Source organism: Heptranchias perlo, chromosome 4 (assembly GCF_035084215.1).
Source record: "Heptranchias perlo isolate sHepPer1 chromosome 4, sHepPer1.hap1, whole genome shotgun sequence".
Classification (NCBI taxonomy): Eukaryota; Metazoa; Chordata; class Chondrichthyes; order Hexanchiformes; family Hexanchidae; genus Heptranchias; species Heptranchias perlo.
Window position 1 is genome coordinate 78,024,039 of NC_090328.1, and position 14,080 is coordinate 78,038,118.

The following is a 14,080-nucleotide window of genomic DNA, read 5'->3' on the forward strand; positions in this document are numbered from 1 at the left end:
AATCTTAGGGACTTAACGGAAAGTAAGAAAAAAAGAGTAAAACTTGAAATGAAAGAACAAACAGAAATGATGATATAACACAGCAAACTTTAGTCTTTTTCATTTTTGCTACTGAACACCCAATTATTCATAGAATTTTACAGCACAGGAGGATGTCATTGATTCCACTGTGCCTGTCCCAGCTCTGACTGAGCTATTCAATTAGTCTCATTCCCCTGTCCATTTATATTTTTCTCCCAATTTTCATTCCATTGATTATTTTTGATATTATTAATGACCTAGTCTTGGGTACAAGGGGCATAAGTTTGCAAATGACACAAAGCTTGGAAATGTAGTAAACATTGTGGAGGATAGTAGCAGACTTCAGCAGGGCATAGACAGACTGGTGAACTGGGCAGACACATGGCAGATGAAACTTAATGCAGAGAAGTGAGAAATTGTCCATTTTGGAAGGAAGAACAAGGAGAGACAATATAAACTAAATGGTACAATTTTAAAGGGGGTGCAAGAACAGAGAAACCTGGGGGTTCACACACACAAATCTTTGAAGGTGGCAGTTAAAAAAGGCTGTTAAAAAAGCATACAGGATCCATGGCTTTATAAATAGAGGCATGAGTACAAAAGCAATGAAGTTATGCAAAACTTTTATAAATCACAGGTTTGGCCTCAGCTGGAGTAGTGTGTCCAATTCTGGGCACCACACTTTAGGAAAGATGTCAAGGCCTTAGAGAGGGTGCAGAGGAAATTTACTAGAATGATACCATGGATGAGGGACTTCAGTTATGTGGAGACTGTAGAGAAACTGGGATTTTTTTCCTCCTTCGAGCAGAGAAGGTTAAGGGGAGATTTAATAGAGGTGCTCAAAATTATGAAGGGTTTTCATTGAGTAAATATGGAGAAATTGTTTCCACTGGCAGGATGGTCAGTAACCAGACAACACAGATTTAAGATAATTGGCAAAAGAACCAGAGGGAAGATGAGTAGAATGTTTTTTGTGCAGCAAGTTATGATGATCTGGAATGCACTGCCTGAAAGGGTGGTGAAAGCAGATTCAATAGTAACTTTCAAAAGGAAATTGGATAAATACTTCAAAAGGAAAAAATTGCAGGGCTATGGGGAAAGAACATGGGAGTGGGACTAATTGGATAACTCTTTCAAAGAACCAGCACAGGCACGGCAGGCTGAATGGCCTCCTTCCGTGCTATATGATTCTATGAAATATTAAAAATTCTGCTTCCACTTTTTCTGGTGGGTCATTCTATTTCCTAACAATGCTCTGCATAAACAAATCCTCTAACCTCTTCTTTTGATGATCTTAAATTTATGCCTTCTATTCACCAACCAATGGAAATAGTTTTTCTGATTTACTTAATCAAAATACTTCATAATTTTGAAGACTTCTACCAGATCTTCTCTTAACCTTCTTTGTTCTAATTGAAAGAGCCTCCTTTTCTCTAGTCTCTCCTCATATCCAAAGCCCCTCATTCCAGGTATCAACTTAGGGAATCTCTTCGGCACCATCTCTATGGCCTCAATCTCCTTTCTAAAGTAAGGCACCCAAAACTGGATACAGTGGCCTATGGCCTAACCGATTGTGTACATGTCTTGTGGTTTCTGTAACAATGTAGATAAATACAAAATAATGTACATTATAATTGTATCAAATTCCAGAATTCTGTGGATAAATAAAGAGGTTAGGGCAAATATAAAGTCCAAGAAGGAGTACAACAATAAAATTAAGGTTAGTAATACAGAAGAAAACCAGGTGCACTACTAAAAGAAGAGAAATGAAGTAAAAAGGGAGATTAGGAGGGCTGGGAGATAGTATGGATAATAACAAAGACTTTTATAAGCAATTCAAAAGCAAGAGGATAATCAAAGAAATGAATGACAAAATTGGCAATCTGATAAGAGAATAAAGGAATAGCTGAGATGCTTAACAAGTATTTTGCTAGTATTTACAAAGGAGGATAATGGAAGGATGTGGAAGCACAACTAATCAGTATTAAAAGGGACATAATATTAAAATGATTAAAGGGACTTAAAATTGATTATTCACCAGTCCCAGACAGCCTATACTCCAGAATACCGAGAGACGTTTATGAGCAAATGGCAGAATTTTCCACGTTTCTTTGGAAACAGAAATTATGCCTCAGGACTGTGGGGGTGACAAATGTAAACAGGATCTGTGTTTGGATTTTTTTTATTCTCCAGACACATAAATGATTTGGACATAGGTATAGAGGGACTATCATAAAAATTTGCTGATAATTTCAAATTAGGAGGACAGAAACAGATTAGGGGAGTCAGCAGATATGTGGCATTAAATATGGAAAAAGAACAGAAAATAAAAATATACCCTAAATTGTAAAATTCTCAATTAACAATAGGAAGAGCGAGATTTTTAAAAGAAGAATTGCAAATGGAAAAAAAAATTAAAATGCAAATGGAATGCTGGGTTTTAGCAAGGAGTTGGTGATGTATCTGTAGAAGACATTAATTAGACCACAGATAAATACTGCTTGTGGTTTTGAATACCCCATTGTACAAATGATATTGGAGCTATAGAAAGGTACAAGAATATGGAATATATTACCAGAAGTAGTTACTGAAAGAAAGAACAATCGCACCTGCAGTTATATAGCGCTTTTCACCACCTCAGAATGTCCCAAAGCGCTTTGCAGCTAGAGGAAGTACTTTTGAAGTGTATTCACTGTTGTAATATAGGGAAACACAGCAGCCAGTTTGCACACAGCTAGGTTTTCAGTTGTATGTTTCATCTCGTTGGTGCGCTCTACTATATGTATTCATGAGATGCAACGAGGGTTTGGCATGGGTTAGCAATTAGTGTGAAAAAGGTTGATAGACAACACTTGTCGCATGCAATCTTGGACCATCTGAGACAAATAGTACTGTTGGGTAGTCATTCTTTGCCAGATTCTTTTAAGTGTGTCGTGGGTCTTATGCATCTGTTCCCAGATCCTGCAGGTAGTGTATATCTGCTGCCAGGAATGGTCTACTGATGTCTTCTGGGGAAGATGCTCCATAGTGCCAAATAGGGCAACTTTCATTGTTCCCACTTTGTACAGCTGCATGTCCATTTGACCATCCATTAAATGGGGATTGGGTGCAATAGCACTCAGTCACTTGCTCATAGAATCCATTTTATGCCTCCACATTGGGCATCCTTTCATTTCTTTTATGTCTGCCATATGTTCCCCCACCCCCCAAGCCTTGGTTAAATATCTAAGATTTGTTTGGAATCTTCATAGAGGTTGAAACAAATATTTGTCCTTACATGCAGCCGCTTACCTTTAAGTGTGTACTTCAATATAATTTTGAGCTGCTACCCAGATTTTCAACATCCCCCATTAGACTTGCAGCCTGCACAAGGCCAAAGCTGCACAGGTGAGCAAGTGACAGTGTGCTACTTCACCCAACCCCCATTTGATGGATGGCCAAATGGACATGCAGTTATATGAGGTGGGTGCAAGGGATGAATGAGCTGAAGCAGAAACTTGGGGACAATCAGTTCACCACATTGCCTGAAGTCTGTCCAGTTGAGGGTAAAGGGTGCAGTTGAGAGCACCTCCTATAAATCACTGTCCTTACAATGTGTGGAGAGAAGAGGAATGCTACTGTGGGGGAGGCTACATTAGGGGCATACAATGAGCACTGTATCAGCACACCACTATTTTACGCCTTGTTGGGATGGAGTGACTACCTTCTTTTGGCTTGGTTTTCTATAGAATGAAGTGGGGGAGGGGGGCAAAGAAAGAGGGGCGAGCGCCCGAGGGGAGGGGAAGAACTGGAAGAGAGGGGGAAGAGGAGGAGAGAGAGAGGAGAGAGAAAGCAAGGCAGAAAGAGAGAAAAGAGAAGGAAAATCATTCTCACACATGGCGTCTGCTTCCACATGTACATTGATGACACCCAGCTTTACTTCTCCACCACCACTCTTGACCCCTCCACTGTCTGTGTTGTCAGACTGCTTGCCTGACATCCAGTCTTGGATAAGCCATAATTTTTCCAGCTAAATATTGGGAGGGCCAAAGCCTTTGCCATCGGACCCCACCACCAACTCCATACCCTCAATACCAACTCCATCTCCCTCCCCAGCCACTATCCCAGGCTGAATCAGACTCTGCACAACCTTAGCCTGAGCTGAGCTTCCAATCCCATATTCTCTCCATCATTAAGACCAACTACTTCCACCTCTCTAACTTTGCCCACTCTGCCCTTACTGTAGCCCATCTGCCGCTGAAACCCATAACCACGTCTCTTCATTTCCATACTCAACAATTCCAATGCTCTCCTGGCCGGCCTCCCATCCTCCACCTTGCATAAACCTCAGCTCATCCAAAACTCTCCTAGTTATATCCTATCCCGGATCAAATACCAGTCACCCATCACTTCTGTCCTCACTGGCCTACATTGGCTCCCTGTCACCCAATGGCTCAAATTTAAAATTCTCATCCTTGTGTTTATGGTCTTGCCCTTCGCTATCTCTGTAACCTTTTCCAGTATGATGACCTCCCAACAACACACTGGTTTTCTGACCACCCTCCACCGTTGACGGCCGTGCCTTCAGCCAGGTAGGCCATACTCTTTGGATATCCCTCCCTAAACCTCTCTGCATCTCCACCTGTCTCTCTCTCCTCCTTTAAGACCCTCCTTTAGTCACCCCTCTTAATATCTCCTCCTTTTGCTTTGCATTCATTTTTTTCCCTTACACCTCTATGAAGTGCCTTGGGATGTTTCTCTATTATAAAGATGCTATATAAATATGGAATTAAAAAGCAGGTATCAGTAAAAGAATGACCATGAGGCTGTTGGATTGTAGTAAAAAAAACTAGTTCGCTAATGTTCTTTAGGGAAGAAAACCTACTGTCCTTACCCAGTCTGGCCTATATGTGACTCAAGTCCCACGCCAACATGGTTGACTCTTAATTACCCTATGAAGTGACCTAGGAAGCCACTCGGTTGTATCAAACCGCTCACCTTCTCCACATGGACTGCAGCAGTTCAAGAAGGCGGCCCACCACCACCTTCTATGGGCAACTAGGGATGGACAATAAATGACTGCCTTGCCAGTGACGCCCACATAAATAAAAAAAATGCAAGTTGTTGTTAAATCCATATATGATCAAGGACATTGCTCTGACACTAAATTATATCAACAGTTTAGCCAGCAACTAGCTGACCAGAAATGTGCCAGGTACAATCCGTATCAGGGTGGAGGTGGAAACAATTGGCCTCAGTGTTCGGGAAGCAGAAAATAAATTCGAAAAAATTATTTTTCACTATCCAGAGACCTCTAATGGAAGCATACAATGGAGGAGAGGATTGGGCTTGACTGCAATGCCCTTGTAGTTGAATAACCTATCATTACTCACCATCAAGGCTCACACATGAATAATGACCACTGGGCTGAAGTATCAGAGACCATGAAGACTCCTAAAGTGCCATCTATAACTCAATTTATGATTTGCTTTTAAAAACATACAACTCTTTTCATTTAGAAATTGAAGAACTAACCTGAGTCTGCACCTGCTGCAGAGCTTGAACAAAGCACCGTGTAAATGCTTGTATAATGGTAATAATTTTAGGATGCCCATCAGTCTCTAGTAGAATGGCCCTTACGATTTAAAGAGACAAAAATGGCACAATTAGCACACATTAATGCCAGTCATCCAGAGTTTAACAGTGCATTCATGCAAAACAATAAACCTGTTTGTATCCAGAGCTATCTGGTCGTGCTTCACAGAAAGGCAGGGGTAATAATATTTTGCCGTAAATCATACAGCTGCCTGCTCTTTAAATTCAGCTGCTTACATCTGAAGACAAGGAATCTTCTCAATGCCCGCCTTTCTTTAATCCCAAAGAGAAATTAGGTCACAGACAGTTCATGTGCAGCTCTTGGTGCAAGCTTTAAAATATCAAGAGACTGAATTTACAATGTTTGCTAAGTTTCAAATAAAAATTAATTTAAATTTGGCAAAATGAGCACATTCTGCATGTTTTTCTAACCAATTTAACTAAATGCAGACTATTTAGCATGACAAGTGCATTCTGCTTCTTTGTATTACATTATGTGAAAGCAGCAAACAGCTGTGCAAATGGAAACTAGTATTGTTCCTATTAAACCATGCAGTGCCCAGTACATCATGGCTAAGCATAATGTGCAATTTAGAATCTTACTTATCCCAACATCTGTTCTATCTTTATCTTTTTTTGTGACAATTTGGTTGGACCTTTCATCTTTCTATTATAGGCATGAGAATACACAATAGAGAATACACTATCCAAAGAAAAATGATGGGCCTTTCAGAATACCCTCATTTCTTTTGCTAAGGCCAAACAAAGTACGTACTGTTGTGAAAAAAATCACAGTGAAATCAACACCTCCTCCCCATCATCATTTTCAAAAGATTAGCAATATAAAGCTTACACTGCAACACAACAGATCCTATTTAATATTTTCCTTTGTGCTGGTGTGAATAAATCTGCCTTCTAATCTCTCATGAACCATTTAAAAAAAAACACCCACACAAGTGGCAGTACTTTGTTTATAAAGTGGCAATGATAGCCTTGTCTTGGTGCACTTCAAAGGCATGGGGAGCAGCAAATACTTGTTCTCTTAAATTGGCATTTTATTTTTGTAAAACTTGTTGCACAAAGATGATTTGTTTGGCAACAAAATAAAGCCAAGTAAGAGACAGTGTTACTGCACAAAAGTACATAATTCAAAACCAAACTATTATTTCCAGAAAGGACCCATTACAAAGCTCAATATGAGATGAGATAAAGTGGAAACTGTATTGATTCCAACTTACTGGCATTAGAAGTGAACATTAATCTTTGTTGTAGGGCACTAGATGGCAGTTTTAGTGCTAGAATGCCTTGCAAGCATAGCTATACGTGGCAAAGGAAGGAGATAAATTTCTGGTATATGCAAATTCTTGGCACACTTAGTGCAAAGATTATACTAATACACTGAAATCAATAAAAGCATGGCTAATTTTGGCCAGCACTAAACAACTCATTTTTGTTCATTATCACTGCTACAGAATATCATATCCACTCCAATTGAAGTTTTTTTTTAAAAGTGGAAGAATTATTTTGTATTGCAGGTTGAGATTTGCTTCTCAGGTTCTTTCTGTACACAGTGAGACATCTGTCACACTACTACCTTTCATGCTCCAAATATCCCTTCTTGTCATTCCAACCACCTCCCCGCCCCCCCACACTCCCACCCCCACCGCCCCACACCCAAAAAAAAATTGGCGCAGATTTTGTGCAAAACACATTGTAATACCAGTAAAAATACAATCCTTAACACAAATGAAATGGCTATTTCAAAAGCAAAATACTGCAGATGCTGGAAATCTGAAATAAAAACAGAAAATGCTGGAAATACTTATTTGTTTGGTTTTCAGGACAAGCCACATACTGTGCAGCCAATTATGATCATCTCAATAGTTATTTTATTATTCAGTTATTTTATATTGAAACATGAAGTATGAAATACCTTTTACAAAGTAAAATGCAGTAAACATAGTAAAACTTCACAACCTAACCTATTCATGTGCTGCCATAGGATAGATCTGTAGAATGGCTATCAGATCCCTCTTTTCTACTAACAAGTTAGATCAAAGCACCAAAAGCAAAACTTTGGCCCCCACTGCCAACCTGTCCCTTTCTGTTCTTTAACATCCTCTCCCATAATGGCAGAACATGCAAACAAACAAACAAACCAACCCAGGGGTCTCACAAGGCCTATAACATTAGGGAAGTGCACCAAAGTATTTTTCTTAAAACAAGCAAAACTAATTAAAAATAAAACATTAAAAACTTTTTAAATTAGGGTAACCCATATTTTATTTAATTTTCTAGTAGCAGATAAGGAATTATTTCTCAAGCAATCTCAGGAGCACTAGCTTCAAATTGGATCAAACTAGTGCTAATGATGCCAGCCATGGAAAACTCTTTCTTTACAAAAATCACACTGAGTTTACAGATAATGTCGCCCTTGAAATTATATGTTATGCTCAGTTTTACTGTACCACCCTGCTCTGGATGGTAACTCTGACTTTGGTGGCAGCACATTATAACAAACAAGGTGGCACTGCTGCCTTTTAAGATACTGATTCACCTAGAGAGATTGGTTTCGCTGGTACCACTGAATGCAGAGGAACTCCAGGCTGCAATATACACATCTTTTCTCTGATTATGTGATTCATCATTAAAGAGGCAATCTTGTAAACAGTCCCTACTCACGTTTGTTTCTCTGCCTGATCTGTGGATAGAGGAACACTTCAATAATCTGGCAAGCAAGGTCCCTCTGCGAGGACAAATCAAGCTGGGATTACAAGATTCCCCTTTAATGAACCTGCATGCCAAGTCTGGGACATGCTAAACATATAGAAAAGTCATGTGATGGAGGACTATAAAGTCAGGTGTTCTGAATGTCTGCTGCTGGGAAATATCCCTTGACAGAACATAAATTTTGAAGATTTTTTTTTATTCGTTCATGGGATGTAGGCGTCACTGGCGAGGCTGGCATTTATTGCCCATCCCTAATTGCCCTTGATAAGGTGGTGGTGAGCCGCCTTCTTGAACCGCTGCAGTCCATGTGGTGAAGGTACTCCCACAGTGCTGTTAGGAAGGGAGTTCCAGGATTTTGACCCAGCGACGATGAAGGAACGGCGATATATTTCCAAGTCGGGATGGTGTGTGACTTGGAGGGGAACGTGTAGGTGGTGTTGTTCCCATGTACCTGCTGTTCTTGTCCTTCTAGGTGGTAGAGGTCACGGGGTTTGGGAGGTGCTGTCGAAGAAGCTTTGCTGAGTTGGTGCAGTGCATCCTGTGGATGGTACACACTGCAGCCGTTTCTTGATATCACGTGGAATGCCCCGAAGATGTACCTCAGGGCTTGATTAGTCTGGAAAACAGTTTCACATCGACAGGGAACTTTCAATGGGGGGTATAGCAAATTGCAACAAAGATTGTAGAAGACTGCGGGAAGGCAGTATGTATATAAAGGTGGCAGATGTAGTTCAATGTAGAAAACTGTGAAGTAGTGCAATTTGGAAGAATAGGGATAAGAAATGCACCTTAAATGTTGAATGCAGCAGAGAGACCTTGGCACGCAGACATACAGGTAATTAAAGGTGGTAAGCTCAAGTAGAAAATAACGCATAAAAAGGCAAATGGAATTCTTGATTTTGTATTCAGATGCATAAAATACAAAAGTAAGGAAGGGATGCTGAATTTGTATAAGATCTTACCCACAGTTGGAGCAGTGTATGCAGTTTTGGGAAGAATACAAAAGCAATGGAAAAGGTGCAGCATAAATTCACTAGGATATTACCAGGGTGGGGGTTATGAAAAGAGACTTGAGAAGTTAGGATTTTTTTTCCCACTAGTGCTGAGAAGCTAAAGGGGTGACCTGTTAGAGGTCTTCAAGATTATGAAGTAGTAAATAGTATTAGATTGTTAGCGAGATGGTAACAAAAGGGCATAAATGTAAGATAGTCACAGAAAGAATTAAACAGGAGATTAGAATTTTTTTTTAACAGAGTGTTTAGAATGTGGAATTCTCTGTCACAAACTACTGTTGAAACATAAAATATAAATGATTTTAAAAGTGAATTAGATAGTTGCAGGACATAGGAGTGAGCACGAGCGTGGGATTTAACTAGATGGCTCAACAGGAGAAAAAGACAGAAACAGACCTGATGGGCTAAATAGCCTGTTTCTGTTGTATAACCTTCTATGATTCTAAGAATAATCAATCATTTCCAAATCTTTTTATTTTTCTCTCCTTGCTACCATTGTGTATCCATTTCACGTTTCCTACATCGGTATATCTTACCTTACATTTATTAACATTAATATCCATCTATCATTCCTTACTCAAGCAACTTAATTTGTCCTAGTTCCTTTGAATATTAGCAATCTTTCTTACACTCATCACTTAGCTTGGTGGTCATTAGCAAATTTAGAATATCAGCAGTAGTACCACCTATTAGACTATTTATCAATGAGAACAGCAAGGTACATAAAACAGACACACTTCTGTAGAACTCCACTGGTCACTGACCCCAGACAAAGCTTTGACCATTTAACATTTCCTTCCGTTTCTATTGCCAAACTAATGTCCACACTAGCTAACTAATTTACCATTAATTTCACGAGTCCCAACTTTTCTTTAACATTGTAGATGTAGAATTTTATTGCCTTGTGTTCTAGCATAAATTGTTGTGTTTTTATTATCCAGTTGTCATGGTCCATGTTAGGACCAATGACATAGGGAAGAAAAGGGAGGAGGTTCTGCTAATATCAGAAGTTAGGTGCTAATCTCAGGATTATTACCCGAGCCACGGGATAGACAGATCAGGAAGGAGAATGCGTGTTTGAAAAACTGGTGTGGGAATGAGGGGTTCCATTTCATGGGACACTGGCACCAGTACTAGGACAGGAAAGAGCTGTACGGCTGGGACAGGCTCCACCTGAACCGGAATGGGACCAGAGTCCTAGCGGAAAGGATAAATAGGGCGGTGGATAGGACTTTGAACTAGTAAGACGGGGGGGGGAGGAGGGATCTGCTGCAAATAACATAAGTCGGAAGATAAAAGAAATAGGAGATGAGAGTAAAGAGCAGACCAAGGTAAGGAATAAGGGTAACATAAACAGTCAGGGAACAAATACAGTTATAGAACTTAAGTACAAAATGACTTAAAATTAAAGTGAGGGGAACAATTATTAGAAACAAATTAAATTGCCTGTACAGCAATGTGCACAGCATCTGAAACAAAACAGGGGAACTGGAGACAATAATTCATAGCGAGGAGCCAGACGTAGTAGGGATAACTGAAACATGGCTACATAAAGAACAGGACTGGCAGTTAAATATTGCAGGATATAATGTATTTAAAATGGATAAGGAAGGAAAAGTGGGGGGGCAGCTGTACTAATTAGAGACAACATAATGGCAATAGGAAAAAAGGAACATAACTAATATTAAGATAGAAACAGAATCCATATGGATTGAGACAAAGGATAAGAAGGGATCAATCACATTAATAGGTATATTCTACAGATCACCTAATAGTGGAAGGGAAGTGGAGGAAGAAATATGTAGACAAATCTATGAAATGAGTAAAAAACATTGAATAATAATCATGGGAGATTTCAACTACCCCCAAATAAACTGGCAAGAGGTAGGGAAAGGGGAAAAGGGAATGGATTTTTTACAGTGTGTACAGGACTCCTTTCTTACCCAGTATGTGAGAAGCCCAACAAGAGAGGAATCACTGCTGGATTTAGTCATGGGAAATGAACCAGAGCAGATAAGAGAAGTAAGCGTAGGGGAACATCCAGGAAATAGCACTCATAATACGGTTTAAAATAATGATTGCGAAAGATATAAGACAGACAAAGACCAAAGTAATAGATTAGAAAAAAGCTAATTTTATGGATGAGAATGGAACTAGGGACGGTAGACTGGAAAAAGAAAACTGACGAAGAGATAGAAACGCAATGGGTGATCAATGGAGTTCCGGAGAAATATATTCCTCTAAAAAAAATAAGAACATACTATCCAATAATGAAACACCATGGATGAATAGAGATACGGGTAAAATTGAAATGAAAGAAAAAGGCATACTCTAAGTATATAGACAATAAAGGAGAAGATGACAAAAGGGAATACGAAGAGGTTATGAAAGATGTCAAAAAAAATTAGTGTAAGGAATCTTACAACACCAGGTTATAGTCCAACTGTTTTATTTGAAAATCACAAGCTTTCAGAGGCTTTCTCCTTCGTCAGGTGAGCAAGTGTAGGATTCCATGGAAGGTTGCCGCATTTATATTCAGAGAACAATACCTGGTGATTACAGATAATCTTTCTAACTGCCCGTTGTCAAGGCAATCAAAGTGTTCAGACAGAGTGTTGTTACCTACAGGACCTCCGAATACACAAACGGTCAGAACAAAAAAGACAGACAAAGAGAGAGAGAGAAACATCCGAAAGGAAGAGAAAGACAGAGAATGACCCGTTGTGTTAAAAACAGATAACTTTTTTTCGCTGGTGGGGTTACGTGTAGCGTGACATGAACCCAAGATCCCGGTTGAGGCCGTCCTCATGGGTGCGGAACTTGGCTATCAATTTCTGTTCGACGATTTTGCGTTGTCGTGTGTCTCGAAGGCCGCCTTGGAGAACGCTTACCCGAAGATCAGTGGCTGAAAGACACCCTCGTAAGAACGGGATATGACGCTCGACTCGTCGATCGACAGTTCCGACGGGCCACAGCGAAAAATCGCATAGACCTCCTCAAAAGACTAACACGGGACGCAACCAACAGAGTACCCCTCGTCGTCCAGTACTTCCCCGGAGCGGAGAAACTACGCCAAGTTCTCCGCAGCCTTCAACATGTCATCGATGACGACGAACACCTCGCTATGGCCAACCCCACACCTCCACTACTTGCCTTCAAACAGCCACCCAACCTCAAACAGACCATCGTTCGCAGCAAATTACCCAGCTTTCAGGAGAACAGCGTCCACGACACCACACAACCCTGCCACGGCAACCTCTGCAAGACATGCCAGATCATCGACACAGACACCACCATTACACGAGAGGACACCACCCACCAGGCACGTGGTTCATACTCCTGTGACTCGGCCAACGTTGTCTACCTCATACATTGCAGGAAAGGATGCCCCGGAGCATGGTACATTGGCGAGACCATGCAGACACTGCGACAACGGATGAACGGACACTGCGCAACAGTCGCCAGACAGGAGGGTTCCCTCCCAGTCGGGGAACACTTCAGCAGTCAGGGACATTCAGCCACTGATCTTCGGGTAAGCGTTCTCCAAGGCGGCCTTCGAGACACACGACAACGCAAAATCGTCAAACAGAAATTGATAGCCAAGTTCCGCACCCATGAGGACTGCCTCAACCGGGATCTTGGGTTCATGTCACACTACACGTAACCCCACCAGCGAAAAAAAGTTATCTGTTTTTAACACAACGGGTCATTCTCTGTCTTTCTCTTCCTTTCGGATGTTTCTCTCTCTCTCTCTCTCTCTGTCTTTTTTGTTCTGGCCGTTTGTGTATTCGGAGGTCCTGTAGGTAACAACACTCTGTCTAAACACTTTGAGTGCCTTGACAACGGGCAGTTGGAAAGATTATCTGTAATCACCAGGTATTGTTCTCTGAATATAAATGCGGCAACCTTTCATGGAATCCTACACTTGCTCACCTGACGAAGGAGAAAGCCTCCGAAAGCTTGTGATTTTCAAATAAAACAGTTGGACTATAACCTGGTGTTGTAAGATTCCTTACATTTATCAACCCCAGTCCATCACCGGCATCTCCACATCAAAAAAAATTAGGAAAGTGAAGAGGAACTACGAAATTAAATTATCAAAGAATATAAAAAGAAATAGTAAAGTATTCTACAGACACATAAATAACAAAAGAAAAATCAGGATAGGGATAGGGCCACTTAGGGATACACTAGATAAACTCTCAAGTAATGACAACGAAGTGGCAGAAATATTGAAGAGTTACTTTGCCTCAGTATTTACCAGGGAGACGATCAAGGTGGGCATGACATTAGAAGAAGAGATCAAAAAAGATATAAAGACATTTAAGATAGAAAGGGAGAAGATAACTGAAACTAATCAAACTTAGAGAGGATAAAACCGTTGGTCCAGATGGATTCACCCACGCATATTAAAAGAAGTTAGGGAAGAGATAGCAGAGGCACTATTACAGGAATATAAAAGCATTAGAAAAATGAACAGTGCCAGAGGACTGACAGACAGTTAATGTTATTCCTATATTTAAAAAGGGAGATAGAATTAGTCCAGGGAACTATAGACCAATTAGCTTAATGTGAGTGGTAGGAAAGATAATGGAATCTTTACTCAAAGATGTAATAGAAAAACATCTAGAAAACAAAAATATAAAGAATAGTCAGCATGGATTTCAGAACTGAAAGTCATGCTTGACCAACCTTATTGAATTCTTTGAAGAAGTATCAAAAAAAGAGTAGACAAGGGTAAT

The 14,080-nt window shown here is 40.2% G+C and overlaps 1 protein-coding gene across 2 annotated transcripts in view; it reads right to left on the bottom strand.

Annotated features, from left to right (window-relative positions):
* Positions 1-14,080, bottom strand: part of fancc (FA complementation group C) — a 241,255-nt gene that overhangs the window by 36,158 nt on the left and 191,017 nt on the right. For both annotated transcript variants that reach the window (XM_067983192.1, XM_067983193.1), the window contains one exon: positions 5,536-5,635. In XM_067983192.1, coding sequence (XP_067839293.1) covers positions 5,536-5,635 — 100 coding nt within the window. The remainder of the gene's footprint in view (positions 1-5,535; positions 5,636-14,080) is intronic.